At 39.9% G+C, this 20638-nt stretch overlaps 1 protein-coding gene and 1 long non-coding RNA gene across 8 annotated transcripts in view; one reads left to right on the top strand and one right to left on the bottom strand.

Annotated features, from left to right (window-relative positions):
* LOC310706402 overlaps positions 1-20638 on the bottom strand; it is a 386819-nt gene that overhangs the window by 198913 nt on the left and 167268 nt on the right. The gene's annotated exons all lie outside the window — the stretch shown is intronic.
* Positions 1-20638, top strand: part of ARHGAP6 (Rho GTPase activating protein 6) — a 181796-nt gene that overhangs the window by 146912 nt on the left and 14246 nt on the right. For 4 of the 7 annotated variants that reach the window (XM_083501849.1, XM_083501853.1, XM_083501851.1 and 1 more), the window contains exons 3-8: positions 4522-4605; positions 11737-11993; positions 14424-14619; positions 17517-17572; positions 18350-18500; positions 20190-20338. In XM_083501849.1, coding sequence (XP_083357975.1) covers positions 4522-4605; positions 11737-11993; positions 14424-14619; positions 17517-17572; positions 18350-18500; positions 20190-20338 — 893 coding nt within the window. The remainder of the gene's footprint in view (positions 1-4521; positions 4606-11736; positions 11994-14423; positions 14620-17516; positions 17573-18349; positions 18501-20189; positions 20339-20638) is intronic. The other 3 variants (XM_083501850.1, XM_083501852.1, XM_083501855.1) reach the window with 1 other exon arrangement.

The following is a 20638-nucleotide window of genomic DNA, read 5'->3' as shown; positions in this document are numbered from 1 at the left end:
AGGCCTTGGGAAATATGCATTTTTCAACCCAATGTTGTATGTTCTCCAGCCATTATGTATAATCTCCAAGAGGCCTTGAGGAATGCGTGTCTTGACCACATTTTGTACATTCTCTGGACAGTACACATATTTTCCAGTCAGTATATTCTATTTCTTGTTCAGAAGTTGTATTTTGTACTCCCTGGGCTGTTCCTGGCCCATTGCCTAATCTTAGGTGACCCACAACTTCCCTCCCACTGATCAGCCAAGCAGCACGAAGAAAGGGGGCTCCGGAGAAAGATCAACGTTTTTCTGCAGTCCAGTTCCTTTTTCACTACTCTCTGTTGTTCCCCAGTCAGCTGAGTAGCACAAGGCACACTACAGGGAGAGGAAAGTTTTAATCTTTCACACTGCTTCCCACAATTCTGATGGAAATTCCCCTACTCTCCCATGTTGCTGTTAAGTTTAGAAAAAAGCATAATAGCATCATGGGGCCAGTCCTCATGGGAATCACAGGAGAGGCAAGATTTAACCAGCTGAGGAAAGATTTAACTGTATTCCTGCATTGCAGGGGGGTGGACTTACCAGTAGATGGCCCTTGGGGTACCTTCCAACTCTACAATTCTCTGTTTCTGCGGTTTCCCAGCAGGGGAAAGAGGGCTGGTGGGAGAGAAAGTGTGTGAAGTACCTTGGATCCTACCCACTGCCCTTGCTGGCCCAGTCCACTGCTATCAAGTTAACCTGCCCCTTCTTTTCACCTTGGCAGGCATGAAAGGTTCCCAGATACGCTAATATTTGGGTAAAAAGACTATATTACTGTTTCGGTTACAGCTTTTCATAATTAGATAGAGCTGTAAAGTTCTGCCCATTTTTAGTTTCCTGCTTTGAAATGGAAGCTTGTTTGATGGTCTTCTCATAATGACCGGAAGATGAATTCACATTCTCTGACATAACATCAGAGATTTTGCATATGACCTCTTGTTATTTCTTGGCGCTGCAATCGAATCCCTGATTTGGGAGCATCAGGGAGGGCTTAACAAAGCCGCAGTACCACCACTGCATCTGCAATCCTGTTGCTCATGCCAGCCAGGGCAAAAACCAGCAGGGTCAGGAAGCATGGCTGAGCCAAACCTACTGTCATCACAGGCCAATTTGCACTCCAGGCTGGGTCGGTGATTTGACTGCGGCCCGCTACCTATCTTCTGGTGTGAGTAGCAATTAAACCATGATGTTTTACCAGCCAGGGTTTGGAATATGCATATATGTTTTGTTAATGATCTGCCAACATCCAGTCCTCAAGGCTTGAAAGGCTACAACAATGAGAGCAGGATTCTCTTGGAGTATCTTTCAGGGGCATGATTGGGCATGGCCCTCCCCAACCGTGTAATCATGTTTGGTTTGGCCAGTTGAGCTACGTGCAGGTAGGAGGGAGATTTGTCATGCAGTGCCCTGCCACACAGCATCATGCTGTATGGCAACACGTGATGCTGCTTTGATCTGAGTATGAAAAGGAAGGCCATGCTCTTGAGGGTTGCAAAGCTCTCCCAAGAGTCTTTCTACATCAGTTCAATGCATACAAGGCCAAGGATCTCAAGAGGGACAGAAAACAGATTTCACAAAACTTTGAAGTGCTATAAAATTAAAACCGTTTCAGATAGAGGAAAAAAATTTAAGGGGGTTTCTTTCAACCATAAGGGAAGGGTGTACACCAAGTTTCATCAAAATCCTAGACGGTGGGTGGCTAAACCCTTGTTTTTTGCTTTGAATTGATGTGGAATGACCCCAAGTGCTTCTTCAGAAAGTAGTGAGGGACTCTGTGGAAACCTCGAGGAGCTAGTGGAGTAGACACATTGGTTGTCCACCCCCCAAAGTCAATGAAAATTCAGCTGTGCAAAAGATAAGAAAGTATTTTGGTGAAAGATACCATTCTTACCATGAACTTTACCAACGAGTGGTTTAAATCTTTGGTCCCTGATAAATTGCTTTCCTGTGTTTGCCCTTTGAAACACCTTGTAAAGACTTCATTGCTGTGAGCATATAATAAGTATAACCTTTAGATGGATTAAAGATCCGGGCTAGATATATTTCAGCAGGCATGTTAACATAGTTTTCTATTTTTAGGATTAATTTCAATTTTTCTTATTTTTAAAAAAGCATTTTATGTACAGCACTTAGAAATTCTGAGTATTTAGTGGCATATAAATATTTGAAATAAAAAAGACATTCACCTGATTGACCCAATCTTCAGGTACATGGGTGTATACACACACACACACAAACACACACAAAATCAGTTTCTCAAAAGGTGTAGCAAAATAGCACTCCACACATGTATTTTCCTAGGCAAAGATTCATTCTTCTTTAAGAACTGTAATATTATATTAACTCTTCTAGAAGTAACTATCCATGTCTTTTGGTATTATAATCAGGTGAAGGAGTTAAGAGCGTTTGCAGATGACCTAGTATTGACTTTGCAAGAGCCAAACACTAGTACGAGAAAGGTTTTAGAAATAATACAACAGTTTGGCCAGGTAGCTGGATTTAAGTTGAACAAGCAAAAAACCAAAGTTTTAGGGAAAAACTTAACAGATATGGAAAAGGAGAAATTTCAAGAGGAAACAGGTTTGACTGTGGTAAAGAAGGTGAAATATCTAGGGGTTTACTTAACATCTAAGAATGTGAATTTGTATAAGGACAACTATGAAAAATGTTGGTCAGAAATTAAAAAAGATCTAGAAATATGGTCAAATTTGAAATTGTCAATGTTAGGCCGAATTGCAGTAATCAAAATGAATGTATTGCCTAGAATGTTATTTTTGTTTCAGACCTTGCAGATTCTTGACAAGATGGAATGTTTTAAGAGGTGGCACAAAGACATTTCGAAATTTGTCTGGCAGGGCAAAAAGCCCCGAATTAAATTTAAGATATTGACAGATGCTAAAGAAAGAGGGGGTTTTGCCCTGCCGGACCTAAAATTGTACTATGAGGCAGCAGCTTTTTGCTGGCTGAAAGAATGGATGCTCCTCGAGAACACGGACATCTTGGATCTGGAAGGTTTTAATAATGCATTTGGTTGGCATGCATATCTTTGGTATGATAAAGTTAACAGCGCCTTTAAAAATCACATTGTTAGAAAAGCATTGTTTAATGTTTGGATAAGATATAAAGATCTATTGGAAAACAAAACCCCTAGATGGGTCTCACCAGTGGAGGCTAAAGCAGTGAAGAAACTCAATATGGAGGTCGGATGGCCGAAGTATTGGGAAATTTTAGAACAGGATGGAGATAAGTTCAAACTACAAAGTCAGGAGAAATTGAAGCACAAAGTAGAAAATTGGTTCCAATATCGTCAAATAATGGAATTTTTTAAACAGGACAGGAAAATCGGTTTCCAGGTGGAAAAATCAAAATTAGAAACCGAACTGTTAGAACCCAATACTAAGAATTTATCTAGAATGTACAACTTGCTGTTGAAATGGAACACACAGGATGAAACAGTTAAATCGGCTATGATTAAGTGGGCTCAGGATGTTGGACATAACATTATGTCAGCTGACTGGGAATGGTTATGGAACACCGGTATTAAATTTACGGCATGTAATGTCTTAAAGGAAAACATTATGAAAATGGTATACAGGTGGTACATGACCCCAGTCAAGCTGGCAAAAATCTATCATTTGCCCGATAATAAATGTTGGAAGTGTAAAGAGACTGAAGGTACCTTTTATCACCTTTGGTGGACATGCCCGAAGATTAAGGCCTTCTGGGAAATGATCTACAATGAAATGAAAAAGGTACTTAAATGTACCTTTCCTAAAAAACCAGAGGCCTTTCTCTTGGGCATTGTCGGCCAATTGGTGACAAAGAAAGATAGAACTTTTTTTATGTATGCCACAACAGCAGCAAGAATACTCATCGCAAAGTATTGGAAGACACAAGATTTACCCACTGTGGAAGAATGGCAGATGAAAGTGATGGACTACATGACATTGGCCGAGATGACAGGCAGAATCCGTGACCAACGAAAAGAGACGGTGGAAGAGGAGTGGAAAAAATTTAAAAGCTACCTTAAGGACTACTATAAACTTAATGAATGCTAAAATGTTGTGGTTCCCAGAAGCAAAAGGGTACAGGGATATAAGGTTAGACTATAAAGGAGGACTAAGATGATAGAGATTGGAAAGTAACAATTGGGAGTTGCTAGTTGAATTATGGACATTGGGATGCAGAGAGGGGGGGTATGGGGAAGTCCAAGAAAAGAGGTTTATGAAAATATGTTTGAAACTATACGTGTATGTTTGTCTTTTTTAGTGTTTGTTTGTTTTTCTTAAAAATGTTGTAAAACCAATAAAAATTTTATATAATCAGGTGAAGGGTTTGTAGGCAAGACCTCATCTGGATGGTGTGGGTTTTTTTAATAAAAGAAAATCTATATGCTCTTGTCGTGGGGGAATAGTTATTGTTCAGTATCAGTTCTGCTACATTCTTTTATCTTAGCACTTTTCCCTCTCCTTAAAATATAACAAATGTTTTTATTTGTAGATGGACAAAAGAGGAAGAAATCATTACGAAAGAAACTGGATTCCCTTGGAAAGGAAAAAAACAAAGATAAAGGTACAGTAAAACGTATGTATTGAATACTTGGTGCGTTACAAAAATGCAGTCATGGTTAAAATAATTTTTATGCAAAACGTATGTATTTACTTGTTTTCGGGTGGACAGTTTTTCTTTAAAGAAACCCTCACTTTAAGGAGATGCATTATATATATTATATATATATTTTAAAAACTATGACATAAATATTCTATTTACAGAGAAACTTGAACTTCATTAACATGGCTGTTGCTCCTATGCTTTTGATGTGATTCATGGGCAGAGTAGTCCAAACCCCCTTGTGTGTCAGTTGAATGTTTTTAAGGTTTAATGTTTTATTATGTTTTTATATATGTTGGAGGCTGCCCAGAGTGGCTGGGAAAACCCAGTCAGATGGATGTGGTACAAATAAATTATTATTATTATTATTATTTTATTATTATTATTAAGGGCAGGGGCTAGAATGAGCAGAAATATTGTTCTGCCCTGCCTCTGACTAGGTGCCACCTGTGGAGTGATACCATTATCACTCCGGCATAAACTTTTACCTTCTCCCAGCCAAATAGGTGGCTGGAAGTGTTGGTGGCGGGATCCCTGCCGGCAGAAAGCACCAAAACAAAGCATACTGAGGGTCAGGAGGGGCCGAGATGACATGGGTTCCAGTGGATCCCATTCTGGTATTTGGCCTGTGCTAGCCTTCCTGCTCCCCTCTCAGTAGAGACCGGGGTTAGGATTGCCCCCTTAAAGCAAGCAAGCAAGCGACTACAGAAATACTTAAAGGCATTTAAGCCATAAGATTGTATCAAAACAGCAATGTTCCATTTGGAAATCTCACAGACAAAAGAAGTAAGGTGAAGTAACATTTCTGCACCCCCCGCTGCTAAATCCTGTTTTCTGAAAGCCGGACAAGCCATTTCCAGCACTTGGAGAAAAATAATAAAAATCCAATTTCCATTTTATCTTCATCCGAGCATTCATCCTCTATGCTTAAAGCCAGTTGGCATTGTATTTTGAGAGTGGCGAATCTTACGTCGTACTTTCATTATAGCTAAGGAGAAGATTTCACAGCCTAACAATGAAACGAGTTATTAATGGGCTGCTGCAGTTCTGCTGGTTCCAGTATGAATCTAACTTAATTAACTTTGCATTGGTTAGCCGTGAGACTCTCGGTACAGCTGCATTTCTAAAGTGAGTTGAGGGCAATATTATTATTTTTTTAAGTTGAAAAAATATATTTCTTCAGGTCTGGCCATGGATCAAATGGTGTTCCTAGGTGAGGTGAATCTTCAGCACCTGCTTCCATTTGTTCTGTGTTTGAATTCCCCATTTTTACTTACATTTCCCCCCATTTTATGTCTTCGATACAAATATTTGTCCTGATTTATCTCTGCTGTGTAAGGTGAAATATTTGCATGCATGGATCTGATCAGAATCACTCACACCACTTGAGTAGACAGCCTGTGAGAAGTGCCCCCGAACAGCCTTCTAAATCTGGCCCAAGTGTAGTCCTTCTCCATTGTTTAGGGGAGAGGGTATCAAAAACAGCCTAAACTGTTATTAATTGTAGCACTCAGCATAAATTTTGAAAACTTGTGGTCTTGGGCAGCACACTATTCTTATGATTAGCTAAAACTGGGTTTGGTAGGGATGCACTTGCTTAGTGTGACTGCTTTCCTATACGATATGCATTCTTAAAAGTATTACAAATATAATACAGTCTTTACTCTGATTTCCTAAATTGCCTTAAACAGGAATCAGGCGAGCTATACGATCCCCCTCCCTGGTGCAAGTTTGTGTGGCTCACAATTTAAAAGTGTTAGCGTGCTTTTAGGAAGATAAATTCACTGGGATGAAGTATTTATTTGTGTATTATCCTTCCACAAAGGAAGTTTGTGTTCAAGGGCAGATCGCAGTATACAAAGCAAACAACAGCAGCAATATATTAAAGCAAAAAAATAAGCATTTCAGTACTCACTTCAGCAGTACATTTCAAAACACATCAGTGTTGCAAATAAGTCCTTAGTAATGTAGAGCTGTGAGGGGGGTGGGGGGAGGTTTCAAAAAACGAAGCATGGCTATTAAAGGCACCATAAACAATTAGTTCAATGATGAGGGTTTTCCAAAATGCAACAAACTGGTTTGGTAGCCCACTTCACACCCTGGTTGACCTTCCTAACCCACCTGTGTCAGCCTCTCACACCATCCCCTGCCTCCCAACCAGGGACATTTTTTCCAGGGATAAATGGAATGGCACCCTTGCCGTGGGTTTTATGGTGTGTGTGTGTGTGTGTGTGTGTCTGCAGTTCGTTCCAGCAACAACTTCTCCTGGAACAGAGGAGTGGGATAAGGCAGGTGGAACTAACCAGGCTCTTGATGACACCCAAAGAGTGCTCTCGCCCACATGCATGCGCAGGGTATTTTAATAAGCAGCTTCCTGGTGTGCTGGATTCACTTGATGAGGCTTTGTACCATCGAGGTTATTTTTGTGGCTGCTACAGATTATTTTATTCGTTGTTTATATTTGTATCTTTTTGTCTGGCTTTCCAGATGGCTCCCAAGACAGTTAACAATTAAAAATAACAACACAATGAATGACGCAGCAATAAAATGACTGAGACAAAATTAGAACGTCAACTAAAAACACCAAAACAGATAGCAAAGGTAGCTTAAAGCAGCAACTAGTTAATGCAGTCAGAACAGAATCAGGTACCATTGAGGTGACTGTATATGTCCCTCTCTCCTTTTTTTTTTTTAAAAAAAATTTTTTTTTCATTTTTTTCAGAGATATTTTGACATAAAAACAATCCTGTATTTCCCAACAAATATGTATTTTTTGACTTTCCTCCACTCCTTTTGCCATTTCTTATAATTTTTTAAATTTGTATCACTGCATCTCCTTCATTACTGCAATTAATAATTTATCCCTAGTGATCTTTTAACATTAACTGTTTGGTTTAAGTTAATCCTGCTAGTGAGCTTATATGTGTACGATGACATTTCAAATAATCCACACATTTCCCCCAGTCTTTTATAAAGCTATGCCATTTCGGCACAGTCCGTTAATTTAGTCTTCCTTCTTGGTTGGTACAGAATCTTCTTTTCATTTCTGAGCATAAATCATCCTGGAATGTCCCTCTTTCCAGTCCTGTCAACATACGCCAGCAGTCCGTGTCATATTGAAAGTCACCTTGAAATTGAGTGCATATCTGGACTTCACGCTCCCTGAGATTGGTCCCTTGGTAACCTTAAGGTTCTCTGCTGGCCTTAACATTTTTCAGACCACGGTATTTTGCTTTGGTAAGCTGTCCCAAGCTGGTTACTGGGAGTGAGCATTCTTTCAGTGGAACTGCTAGTATGTACGTGAAACATGAATAAAAAACAACTTGAAAAATGGTTTGCCTTCCAAGCAGATTATGCCTTCATTTTTCTTTGTGGGGTGTTCCTTTGTGCAGCACAATGAACCACTCAGTATTGTTCCTCTCTGTGAGGATGTGAGTACAGTGCAGTGACTTGATTCATGGTCAACCCACGCCGTCCTAAGCGGCCTTCGTAGCCAACCCCCGACCCCCCACCCTCCCCCTTTATGCTTGACAGCGAGCTGAAAAAATGTTCTCTTCTGTGCTCGCACAATTGTGTTTTTTAACAAGCCTTTCAGAAGTTTATTTTATAAAATGAATGCCTTCCATTGCCAGGCAACATATCCAAAACAAACATTCGGCTCAGTACGGCACAGCACGTGTAGGCGTCCTAGCACAGATGTGTCTTGAGTGTTCTCATTCACCGTGGCTTTCTCCTAATTCCGCCTGCCTGCAAGCGCTGCTTCGCAGCTGTCTCACTTTTTTATGCTAAGCCTCTGGTTTAGTTCTTGGGGACTAGTGAGGAGGCACTTACTGACATCAGGGAGGATGTCGGTTTTAGATTTAGATTATGTTTCATAACCCTACTTTGACATGATTTTATGCGGAGAAGCTCATAAACGGTTGTCTTTCGTTAAGCAAGGGCTTCTTTACACAACTATTGTTGGGGTACTTCAGAGGTACAGTGGTACTTCAGGTTACATATGCTTCAGGTTACAGACGCTTCAGGTTACAGACTCTGCTAACCCAGAAATAGTACCTCGGGTTAAGAACTTTGCTTCAGGATGAGAACAGAAATCGTGCTTTGGTGGCGCAGCAGCAGCAGGAGGCCCCATTAGCTAAAGTGGTGCTTCAGGTTAAAAACAGTTTCAGGTTAAGAACAGACCTCCAGAACGAATTAAGTACTTAACCTGAGGTACCACTGTATTGTTGGTTGTTATACTGACAGAGAGGTCTAGGAATCCCAAAGTATTTGATCACATGCCTACTGTGCTGGTCATCGTGGGCTATACGCAAGTCACACTGTGCTTCTGTTGGGAACGTGAGACTTTGCAGACCAGAAGTAATCACCTTCCTTCTGTTGACATCAGCTCCTGTGGTCCTCCAGCTCTTGCTGGACTCCAACTCCCATCATTCCCAGCAAGCATGATAATTGGTCAAGGATGATGGAACTAACATCTGGTTGGAGAGCACAGGTTATCCATTCCTGGCTTACATAATCACTTGATTCCTCAGGATGAATGAATTGTGAGCCAAGAGCTTCTCGTTTTCCTAGGAGTTTTTGACTTCTGCTTTGACACGCTCTTGGACCATGTGAACAAATAAGAAACAAATTAGAAATTGAAGTGAGCATCCGTAGTTATATGATTTTAAATCACGTCTTCTTTTAAGTTGGCTCAGTTGATTACAGTGACTACTACTGCAGGAAAGGTTGTTGTATGTAAGGTAGATTTCTCTTCAATGGAGGCAAAACAAATTCCCTTCTGTCCCAACCACACAACTCTGTCTTATACTGTATCTTTGCAGAATGGGTATGATAGCCTTCTGTAATAATGCCCCACAACTGAACAAACAATTGTGTGGATGTGCCTGCTTTTTCCTTCTGAACCACTTTGAGCAAGACATGAAAGCTTAAAATTGAAGACTTTTGAGGTTTTGGGTGGGAGCATGGTTATTCTAATAAAAAGCCCTCTCTTGTCCCCATGTATATTCTTATTAGGAAATATATAGAGCAAAACAAATTTATTGCAGTTTGAAAAAGAAACCTTCAGTGCCTTCGTGATGTGACCATCCCTCTTCTCACAGCTATTTACATCACTCCATCCCTTGGCAGTACATTTTCCTGCTATTTGATATATTGTTAGTGCTCTCTAATACTTCAAGACTGAACAGAAACCAACGGTGCTTCCATTCCTTTAAAAGCCAAGCAGAGTCTTTCCTTCCTTCTGTCGGTGAAACAGCTTCAGTGGCTAAATAAATGCTGTCATCTTTAAAGGTCATTTCAAACAAAATAAGGAAAGGGCTGCTGCAAGGCGTTAACGCCAACCTTGTTTTGATATTTTTGACATCAGTGCCTGCTGTTTAATTAAAAGGAGGAATAGTTCTAAAATCTGAATAGTTTTTTTCATTTATTGTTCAAGAGGACAAACAACATTGCAGCAGTTGTAGAAAAAAAATAAAAATTGAAGTTTAAAACCGAGCTAGCTACTGCAACTGAAGCTTTACAGCTTATTCTTAGGTCTTCCTCACCTCTTCTTCACTACATCTCTCTCTCTCTCTCTCTCTCTCTCTCTCTCTCTCTCTCTCCCTCTCCTCTCTCTCTCTCTCTCTCTCTCTCTCTCTCTCTCTATCTATCTCACACACACACACACACACACACACACACACACACACAGAGAGAGAGAGAGAGAGAGAGAGAGATTGAGAGATTTTAATCTTTTCACCTTTGTAGCCAAGTAGAAGATTCAGTGTTTTCAGACTAAGGAAGAAACAATGTCATTGTTATATGAATAAATGGTTCTCAAGATTTCCAATCAGTTGGCAGATTAGTCCCAGTTCCTTTGTTCCTAAAACATTTTATCCTTGAGATGGCTCTAAGCACCACCACACTCTCTGAAATATGATACAGTAAAATATTATCCTTGAACTCTTATCAAGAGAAGATAATAAAATAGTGTATGTGTAGTATCGGAGCATTTGAATGCTTTAAAGTTAATTTGAGGCAGAGGGTTCTTGTTGCATTATAATTAGGCTTTTTCTTTGGAAGGACAATGTGGATATCTCCCTTGATCATCATTTCAGCAACTGAGAACTTCCCAATTTGGCTATGTAGGTTCTGTGTATCATAGGAACTGCTGTTTTGCTGTACCTTGTGGAGTGCTGATCCTTGTCTTGTTCCATTCCTCATTACTTCCAGGAAAAGATGCACTGCTGTGAATAAATATTTGATTTTTTTCATTTATTATAGCCAGAAAAATAGATATATTCTTTTTCCATGTTTACTTTCTACCCATTCTATGATAATATAAAGTGTTACTTTCTGTTTATGTTTCAATTGTTCAAACAATTTCAGTAGTGACGTTGGTATGTAATTGCCTATCCAAAAGAGGGAATTCTCCTGGCGAATGTAAAATGGCATGTTCTTTATTTTTCAGAAATGTTTTTCAAGCATTGTTTGTTCTGTATTTTGCTGCTTTTACAATTTTATATAACTTCCTATTATGCTTAGTAATTTCGCAGAAGTCAAAAGAAATCTAAATCACGATGTAAAACTATACATACACAAATTGAATTGAGCAGAACACGTGTCTGTGTGTATGTTGGGGGAAAACAACAACTGTTGATATTTGGTAGACGATGAGGGGAAATAATTGGGTTCAAGTTTGCATAGCTGCCATTTTTTTGCACGCATAACACCTGAAGCTTACAATAAATCACCTACTCTTTAGAAGCCATCCTTCAACAAATCACATGGGCTTTGAGGTCATTAGAGGGAAACCCTTCTTAATACTTGAGTCTTCAAGCTCCCTATCCCCCTCCTAATCTCTCTTTCTACCTCTCTCCCACCCACCATTCTCCACCTATTCTGACACGTCCCCATACAACTGCTTCTGAGACTTTGTGGAGACTCACTGAGCAGATTTAAAATTATAACTCTCCGCTTCGTACAATAATATCTGTTGCCTGGGATTCGTGGAATCCATTTTAATGTGTTCAGTGACATTATAAAATGTAAAAAGGACCCTCTTGAGTTTGTTTGCCTCAGCACTTGAAATCTAAAAAGTAATTTGTAATTTTTGTTTTTCAGAATTCGTACCCCAGGCTTTTGGAATGCCTTTATCACAAGTGATCGCTAATGATCGGGCCTACAAATTGAAACAAGATACTCAGAGGGAAGAACAGAGGGATGTTTCAGAATCTGTACCTTCCCTTTTACCATTTGGGAGTAAAAGACAGAACAAAGAACTCTCAAGCAGTAACTCATCTCTTAGCTCCACCTCGGAAACACCAAACGAATCTACTTCTCCTAACACACCAGAACCAGCTCCACGAGCAAGGAGGAGAGTAAGTTTTCTATCAGTGGATTTGCATGAGCTGCAGGCTTTTATGGGACTTTCCCAGGCGCTGCCTTTCTTACAGAAGTTAAAATCTCAGAGCTGGTCTTCCATAGTTAAATTAAAGTCAGCCCTGATTCAGTTGATAGTAGTTGCAATTTTAATGGTCATCTCTCATTCCCAGCTGTTCGTGGGAGAGAATGAAATGGACACAAGTCTCTTGCCAACACCTCAGGGGACACAAGGATTCTTTGGAAACTTTCCTTTTCCCCAGTCAGATTCTGGTTGGTCTTTCTCAAATTATTAAAGCACTCAGTCACTTTAAAAAAGAAGAAGCTGTTTATTGTAGATGGGTTACGTGCTTATGAGACTATTGTTCATCCAGTTACTCATTTCATCCTCAAAATATAATAAAAAAAAACTTGTGTAATTAGACTCCTGGTTCTATTCTAACATTTTAAAAAATAGCATCGGAATAAGTTAAATTGCTTTTTCCTTGATAGGTTAAAAAAAAACCCTATTGAGGTTCATAAAAATAACTGGAGTAAAACTTCTAAAACCCACAGTCATGCAACCTGTTATTAGGACTAACCAAAAAAGTCATGAAGGAATGGGCAAGATTTCAAGTTGTCTAAACTAGCTTGAAGCCACACATTTTATTTATGCATATTGTTTGACTATGGCTTCCTTTACTTATAGAATAACACTTGTGACATTACAGATATAGAATCTTACGATTGGAGATTTTTATTTTATGCCAGTGTATATTCTCTACTGTCAGTCGGGAATCAGTCACACATCCATATGCTTTACACAAGATAATTAAGAGAAAGGTTTTTCCTCCCTGAACAGATACAGGATAGGCAGTTTGTGCTGCCCATTAGTGGTATTTTTGGTGGGCTTTCTTCCTTTCAAAATGAAAAACCGATGTTTATAATTCTTTCCTCCCTGTATTTTCTACTAGGACATCATCCAGAAAATAATATTCACAAAGTTGGAGCATATTACACTGATTCTGTACCAGCTCCAGTGGCTGCTAGAACATTTCCAGGCCCAATTTAAAGTCCTAATTAGCTAGAGACTAGACTTTTGAAGGTCTATGCCCAGCCCTTAGATCTGGTGGCAGAGTCCTTGATCATGGACCCTCTCATAAGGTCTTTCACCTTTGTGAACACAAAAAATAGTCTTCTTTTTTTTTAGTGGTGGCCCCATCATTCATTGTGAATCTTCCTCCCAGTGGAGGTATATTTAGTTCTTTTTTTATTGTTTTCAAATGAGTCTTAAAGACCCGCTTGATTAATTGTGGTGGTAATGCAATGCTGATGTTGTTTACCCTCATAAGATGTAATTTTAACTGTTATTTTATTGCTGGTATGGAATGAAATGTTTGTATGTTGTGCTTTGTAGTTTTGCCTTTAAATGGTTTAATGATTTATGCTTTGTCCTGAAAGGCAGTATCTTCCATTATGTACACTTTTTCTATTGGACTGGTTGTGCCCATGAATAGCAGATGCCTCTGTTGGCCTGTCCAAGGAATAAAGCAATTTTCCCTTCTAAAAATGGCTATTGTGTTTTATTATAGTAGAAGTATAGTCTTCTGTTCTGTAAGGTGCTATCAGGGAATTCTGGGCACTGCCTGGAACTTGGAATAACAACCCCCCCCCCCTTAAATGTGATTTTTAAATGGATAGTGTAATTTGTGAATTTTGGGACTGTGCACCCACATACAGCAGAAAGCATGGCTCATTGCATCCAATGGTATTCTAACATCACCAAAACAACTTCCTCCACCTCAGAAAACCTTGTTTGTAATCATCACACCAAATTGGGCAAAGTCAAACAGAAGTCATATTTTAGTCTGCCATCTTGATTCAAAATGGTACCCAATGTCCAAACATAGACGAAGACAACCACCTCCACTTCAGGAACCTTCATGACAAGTTGGGTTACAATATCTCAAGAGGCATCCAAATGGGCGCAGTTGTGAGCTGCCCCACCAAATTGGGTGAGAAGATCCAAACAGAATGGTTTGGGCCCAGGACAAATTTGGGCAAAGTTACATCAAACTGGGCAATTATGTCTTTAGAGGCATCCACACTGGCGCAGAATGGTCCCTGGTGTCCAAACGCAAATGAAGATCACTGCCTCCCCCTCAGGAATCCTTGTGTTGAGTTGGGTGATGATATCTTCAGAGGCATCCAAATCAGTGTAGTTTGGACCCATCATGCCAAGAATAGGGCAAAGAAGTAACAAAGTCACGTTTCAGAACATCATCTTGATTCAGAATTGACTTTCCTGTTTTCTGTTTATGTAAGAATCTGTCCCATGTGTTTTTGGAGCTATTTTTATTCATGGCTATCTCTGCTGTGAAGGAAGACTACAAATGGAATTTTCTCCCACCAACACCCATGTTGATTGTATGTCTTTGTGTATGTTGCAGGGTGCAATGTCTGTGGACTCCATTACGGATCTTGATGACAGTCAATCTCGACTGCTAGAAGCCCTACAGCTGTCATTGCCTGCTGAAGCCCAGAGCAAAAAAGAAAAGTCCAGGGACAAGAAACTAAGCCTTAATCCTATTTACAGGCAGGTTCCTCGAGTTGTGGACAGCTGCTGCCAGCATTTAGAAAAACATGGTAAGTATGATTCAACCTGGCAATGAAAGGCAGGCGACAGACCATCTTGTATTTATTGTACTAGCCATTGTACTAGCCTTGACGACTTTTAAAATAAAACTTCAGATATACAAACAATGAAATAAAGATAAATAATAAGATAACAATTAAAAGACAGTATAGTTATACTAAAACCTTTTACCCAATACAATAAAAAACCCAACACAACTTTTTTCCATTTAAAGTTTCTTAGCATGCTAAAGGGAACAGTGATGTTTTATATGTCACAAACAGATAAATAACTCCTGACAAAAAGTAGATAATTACTTGATCAGAACTTCTTGTTAAACTTGACAAATCTTATTTCCTTTGGACCCTCATAAAGGGGACATTTCAATACATAATGGATTGCAGTGCTACCTTGGTTCTCAAGCTTAATCCATTCCGGAAGTCCTTTCCAAAACCGAAGCGTTCCAAAACCAAGGCGCGCTTTCCCATAGAAAGTAATGCAAAATGGATCAATCCATTCCAGACTTTTAAAAACAACCCCTAAAACAGCAATTTAACATGAATTTTACTATATAACAAGACCATTGATCCATAAAATGAAAGCAATAAACAATATACTGCAGTCACACAATCAATCAGTAGCTGAACTGGGTTCCACACAGTCACAGAAACAAAAGAAAAAAGAGCCAAAATAAATAGCAAAAACAGACAGACCTCAGCATAACACTCAAAACGGAAGTGTTCAAAACGGAACTCAAAATGGAGCATGTTCGGTTTTCGAAAAAAGTTCGCAAACCGGAACACTTACTTCCAGGTTTGCAGTGTTTGGGTTCCAAGTTGTTTGAGTACCGTGGCGTTTGAGAACCAAGGTACCACTGTACATTCTCCACAAGTTTCAAATTATAGTTGCAGATCTGTTGGGAGACACGTATCCATCCAACACAGCAGAAGGCAAAATTTGTACTTGTATTTATGCCTACTCCAACCTTATGTCTACTTCAGCTTTACCTTCATGTAGCCTATTCCTTCATTCTTTTTTTTTTAATCTAAAAGATCCAAAAGTGCTGCAGGCAGATTATACATCTGTGACAGACATGGATAATGCCACTTTGGTTTCCCATGCTGCTTGAGAAAAAGCAAGTGTGTTTTACCAAGTATATAACTCTGTCATGGTGCATTGATGAAATTTCAGTAGTGCCACCTGTATCCTTAAAGGCAAAGGGACCCCTAACCATTAGGTCCAGTCGTGGCCGACTCTGGGGTTGTGGCGCTCATCTCACTATATTGGCCGAGGGAGCCAGCATACAACTTCCGGGTCGTGTGGCCAGCATGACTAAGCCACTTCTGGCGAACCAGAGCAGCGCATGGAAACACCATTTACCTTCCCGCCAGAGCGGTACCTATTTATCTACTTGCACTTTGACGTGCTTTTGAACTGCTAGGTTGGCAGGAGCAGGGACCGAGCAACGGGAGCTCACCCCGTCACAGGGATTCAAACCGCCAACCTTCTGATCGGCAAGTCCTAGGCTCTGTGGTTTAACCCACAGCGCCCCTCATGTCTCGATGCCACCCGCGTCCTGTATCCTTACTTTGTTTTAATTCACCACTTGTCATCACACCTCTGTTGGCTGATAGTAGGGCCAGATATGGGGCGTGCGCGCGCGCGCACACACACACACACACAACCTGTAAACAATAAAATGAAGAGAAATAAGATGTGCAAGTGTGGTATATCAGAAAACTAGTATTTCACCTTTTTTTAATGGTTGTACACACAAGTAAATGAATACCTGCGCATATACCTACAAATGGACAAAAGGTTTATGAAACTCAGGCAGTGTAGGGAAGCACTAATTGAGGGCAGGGTAAGGTAGCACACAGGGCAAATACATCCCATCAAACATAGCCCACTAGAGTGTCAACAGAAAACACTAAGATAGAGTTCAATTGAAAGCACTTATATGTAAAAGAACAAAGATAAACATAGACGTGGAGAAATAAGATGATTGCAACTTAAAGGTAAAGGGACCCCTAACCATTAGGTCCAGTTGTGGCCGACTCTGGGGTTGCGGCGCTCATCTCGCTTTGTTGGCCAAGGGAGCCGGCGTACAGCTTCCGGGTCATGTGGCCAGCATGGCGAAGCAGAGCAGCGCACGGAAACACCGTTTACCTTCCCGCCTGAGCGGTACCTATTTATCTACTTGCACTTTGACATGCTTTCGAACTGCTAGGTTGGCAGGAGCTGGGACCGAGCAACGGGAGCTCACCCCGTCACGGGTGCATTAATATTCTAGTGTATACACATCCTAAGCTGATGCCAGTCATAGGATAGAAAGGGGAAGTATCTGTCCTTTGTTACAAAGAGATAACTAAAATGGTGTTCAAATTAGCATTTTTTAAAATTCTAGGATGCAAGTTGTTCACATCTACATTTACCATTTCCAGCCTCCTGCTGTTGCCAGGGAGAAAGCAGCGCATGAGCCAGTGCAATACTAAGTTCATCCATAGGCAACTTTTTTCTCTATGCAGTTAACTTTTATGCCTACATTAGTGAGCTGAGGCTGAAGTATTTTTATATAATTGAGACATGTGTGTTATGGTTAAGATAGGTCTTAGACTTCCCTCTAGTGTTACCCTTAAATAGTTACCACCGAGTTGCTGAAAAGCAATCATTGATGCATAACAGCAAGCTTCACTGAGGAAAGTACTCACCAATTCTACCTTTTTTCTGAATTGTAGACAAGTTTGGGTTTTATGTTTGGGGTGGATGGGGAGGAGGAGTGATAGCCCCTGAGTGTTGTTACAGTTATTCATAGGATGTTTGCTGCAGAAAATGTAAAAATGCTCTGATAATGCATGTTCTACCAAAGCTTTAAATAATGAAAGAAGTGATTTGTTGTATTTTTCAGGCCTTCAGACAGTGGGCATATTCCGAGTTGGTAGCTCAAAAAAGAGAGTAAGACAGGTGAGACTATAGTACACCATCCTTTTTTCCCCTTTCTTTAACGCATACTGAGAATCTGATATTTAAAAAATCTAAGAGAACAATAATGCCTTTGTAACTTTTCTAGACAAAGCAGTTTACAAGCCACATATCAAACATACTAGGGGGGAAATTATGACCACAAAAATCTCAGAACAATATTTTGAAACATTGCTAAAAGCCATGAAAACTGATACTGATACTAATACTGCATAATATAAAATTAAGAGAGTTGGGCAAAACTTGTGGAGTTCAGCCATTCAGATCAAATTAGTTGCTGAAGGCACTGATAAAGAGGTCTTTAAGATCCATTTAAAACCCACAAGGGATAAGATTTGCTTTATAAGGACCACTGTAACCAATGACATGGTCTAGGGTATTGTTCATAAAGGATTTCACTTCTGTACTGTCTAATTAAACTTTCTTTTTTAAAATTTAAATTTAAACTTAACAGGGTTTCTGCAAAATTGAATGTTGGTCCCTTACAATGAAATAACAGTGTACGTTGAAATCATTAATAAAAAGTGTCCATTTGACTGTTAATAATACAGAAATCACTCCATTTCACCTTAAAACAATACAGACTTTGGTCCGTTTCTTCAGATTATACTGTTTTCTTAGCAGATGTGGAACATGGCACAGTTTCCAACTGGCGGCCAAAGTATTAACCTAATGCATCATCCCCCCTTATTTATGATTTGTAGATTAATAATGTAGATGTCTAGATGTGACCTTTTCCCTTTGTGTTGATTTTTCCAGTTACGCGAAGAGTTTGACCGTGGTGTGGATGTAATGTTGGATGAAGAAAACAGCATTCATGATGTGGCTGCTTTGTTAAAGGAATTTCTTCGTGACATGCCTGATCCACTCCTGACTAGGGAGCTTTACACTCCTTTCATCAATACTCTCCGTAAGCAAAGCAACCTCCTCCTTTACAGATTCCTTAAAAACCTACACCACACAAACTCTGCGTAAGGTGTAAAAGTGCAGTTGAAATGATTTGTTCCTAAATGAACCTGTTTAAAATGTGTGTTTAAAATGTGTAACACTTCTTTGTTAAATTTTTGAAATGCGGGAAACTTAAAACAGCTGCCAAGTACCTAATGTGGTTTAATGGGTGGAGTTCTGAGTATGGGCTAAGGATGAAGTCCCTAGATAAAGTAATCAGTTCTTGGTGTGTAAAATGAGAGTTGGGAGGACACAAAAGTTAAAGTATTTTGATTTCTGAGCGTGAAATAGATGATGGCTATATTCTTAAGTCGGCAAAAAAAAAGTTGGCTCTGCCATTATTTCCCGTTACACTTATTGCCTGTTCCTGATGAACCTCTATGGCTAATCCTAAGCAGCTTTCCTCAACCTGGTGCCGTCCAGATGTTTCAGACTGCATCTCAAGCGTGGCCAGTTGCCAATGTTCATCATGTGTGCATGCAAATTGACTGCAGTTTGTAAAGCTATTATGCTTTCCCAATCTTTAAATAGTAGTGCCAAGCACTTGGGGTTGTAGCCAACATTGTGCAAGTGAAACACAAGTACAGACTACGGGTCTCTCATTTCTTTCCTTCCTGCAGCCCTGCAGAGCACAATTTTCTTCACCGATTTTTCAGTAATGCCTCCTATCTACTGCAGCCATTTACAACACAACCCTTACTCCCTGAATGACCCCTGACCCTGTAGAGAAGCTTTTTGGGGAGTGCAAGTGTTGGAGGGCAGAAGGGAAAGATTTGCTGTGTAAGCTTGCCTCCCACTTGTGGAATATTGGATCCATTGTCTACCTGGAACTAATGTGAGAGACAATGTATGATTTTGTGCACTTGTACACAATGCAGACAATACTGTATTCAGCCCCACTCACTGATTTAGAATAAGAGTAAAAATGTGATCTATAGTTGAATTTTCTCTAGAAACTTCCTCAAATGTTGATTTCATGTTATCCTGAGATGAACTCCGTTAGAATATACCTGTTGCTTCATCAAGTTGATGTGAATCCTGTTTTTTTCTAGACTAGAGCTGTGCACGAATGCCTCTTGAATTTTTTCTTCCTATTCTCAGGGACGGGATTTGATATTATCAGTGACAATGGTGAAGCTTATTTTCTTTTCTCAACAAGTGACAACTGCAGCAACCATGGTGGCAGCCTGGCTACCATTTTGCATTCCCCACAATGGCTCAAACCTAGCATTATCCCAGATCATGGGAGAAGAGAGGAATTGGTGGCCAGTGATGAAGAATAGTCAGAGAAAATTCTGTGAAGTGGCCTTTTCTTCTAGCGAAATGAGAGAAAATTCTCAGAAACTGTCTGAGAAAAAGGGAGATGTTTTGGCTCAGCTCTAGATTATGTTCTTGTACAGACAACACCAGTTTTGCCTGTGTTCAAAAAATATGTGACAATGCACACATGGGCTGTTTTCAGACCTGGAAGAGGGTGTGACGGGGGTGGAGTGGGGTGGAACAGGAGCAAATTGGGGGCTGCCTGTATTTAATTGCACTTGATATAAACTATATAGGAATATCATGTCAGTTGAGAGATATGTAACATGCCTGTCCCTGTGTACATAACTGTGAGCACATTCCTTAGAGTACTTTCCCCCCTCTCTTTTAGTATTAGAGCCCCATGAACAACTAAGCACCCTGCAACTTCTTATTTATCTTCTACCTCCCTGCAACTGTGACACCTTACATCGACTCCTCCAGTTCCTTGCGACTGTAGCTAGCCATGCAGAAGACAGGATAGACCAAGACAGCCAGGATGTAAGTTCAGATCATTCATTTTTTCTATGGCCATTTCTGGAGGATGCTCTGAAGAACAGAGAACTGAATCCCCCCCCCGCCCCCCATTTGCTTCATTTTCCGGTACAGCATCTTTGTGTTTATTAACAGTTTCCATGCTTATTAATATTTTTTATTGTTAATAACAAAATAAGTGATTTTTCAAAAGTGGCTTTGATATTTGCTGCATTGCGAACAAAAAAAGGGAAAGAAATGCTTTAAAATGAAAATTCCAACCCGAATCTTTTGATTAAATTTAATATATAAATAAATTCTAGTTGG

Source organism: Podarcis liolepis, assembly GCF_965112155.1.
Source record: "Podarcis liolepis genome assembly, chromosome: 4".
Lineage (NCBI taxonomy): Eukaryota > Metazoa > Chordata > Lepidosauria > Squamata > Lacertidae > Podarcis > Podarcis liolepis.
Note: the sequence above shows the minus strand (reverse complement) of the source record. Positions and strands in the feature narration are given on the sequence as shown.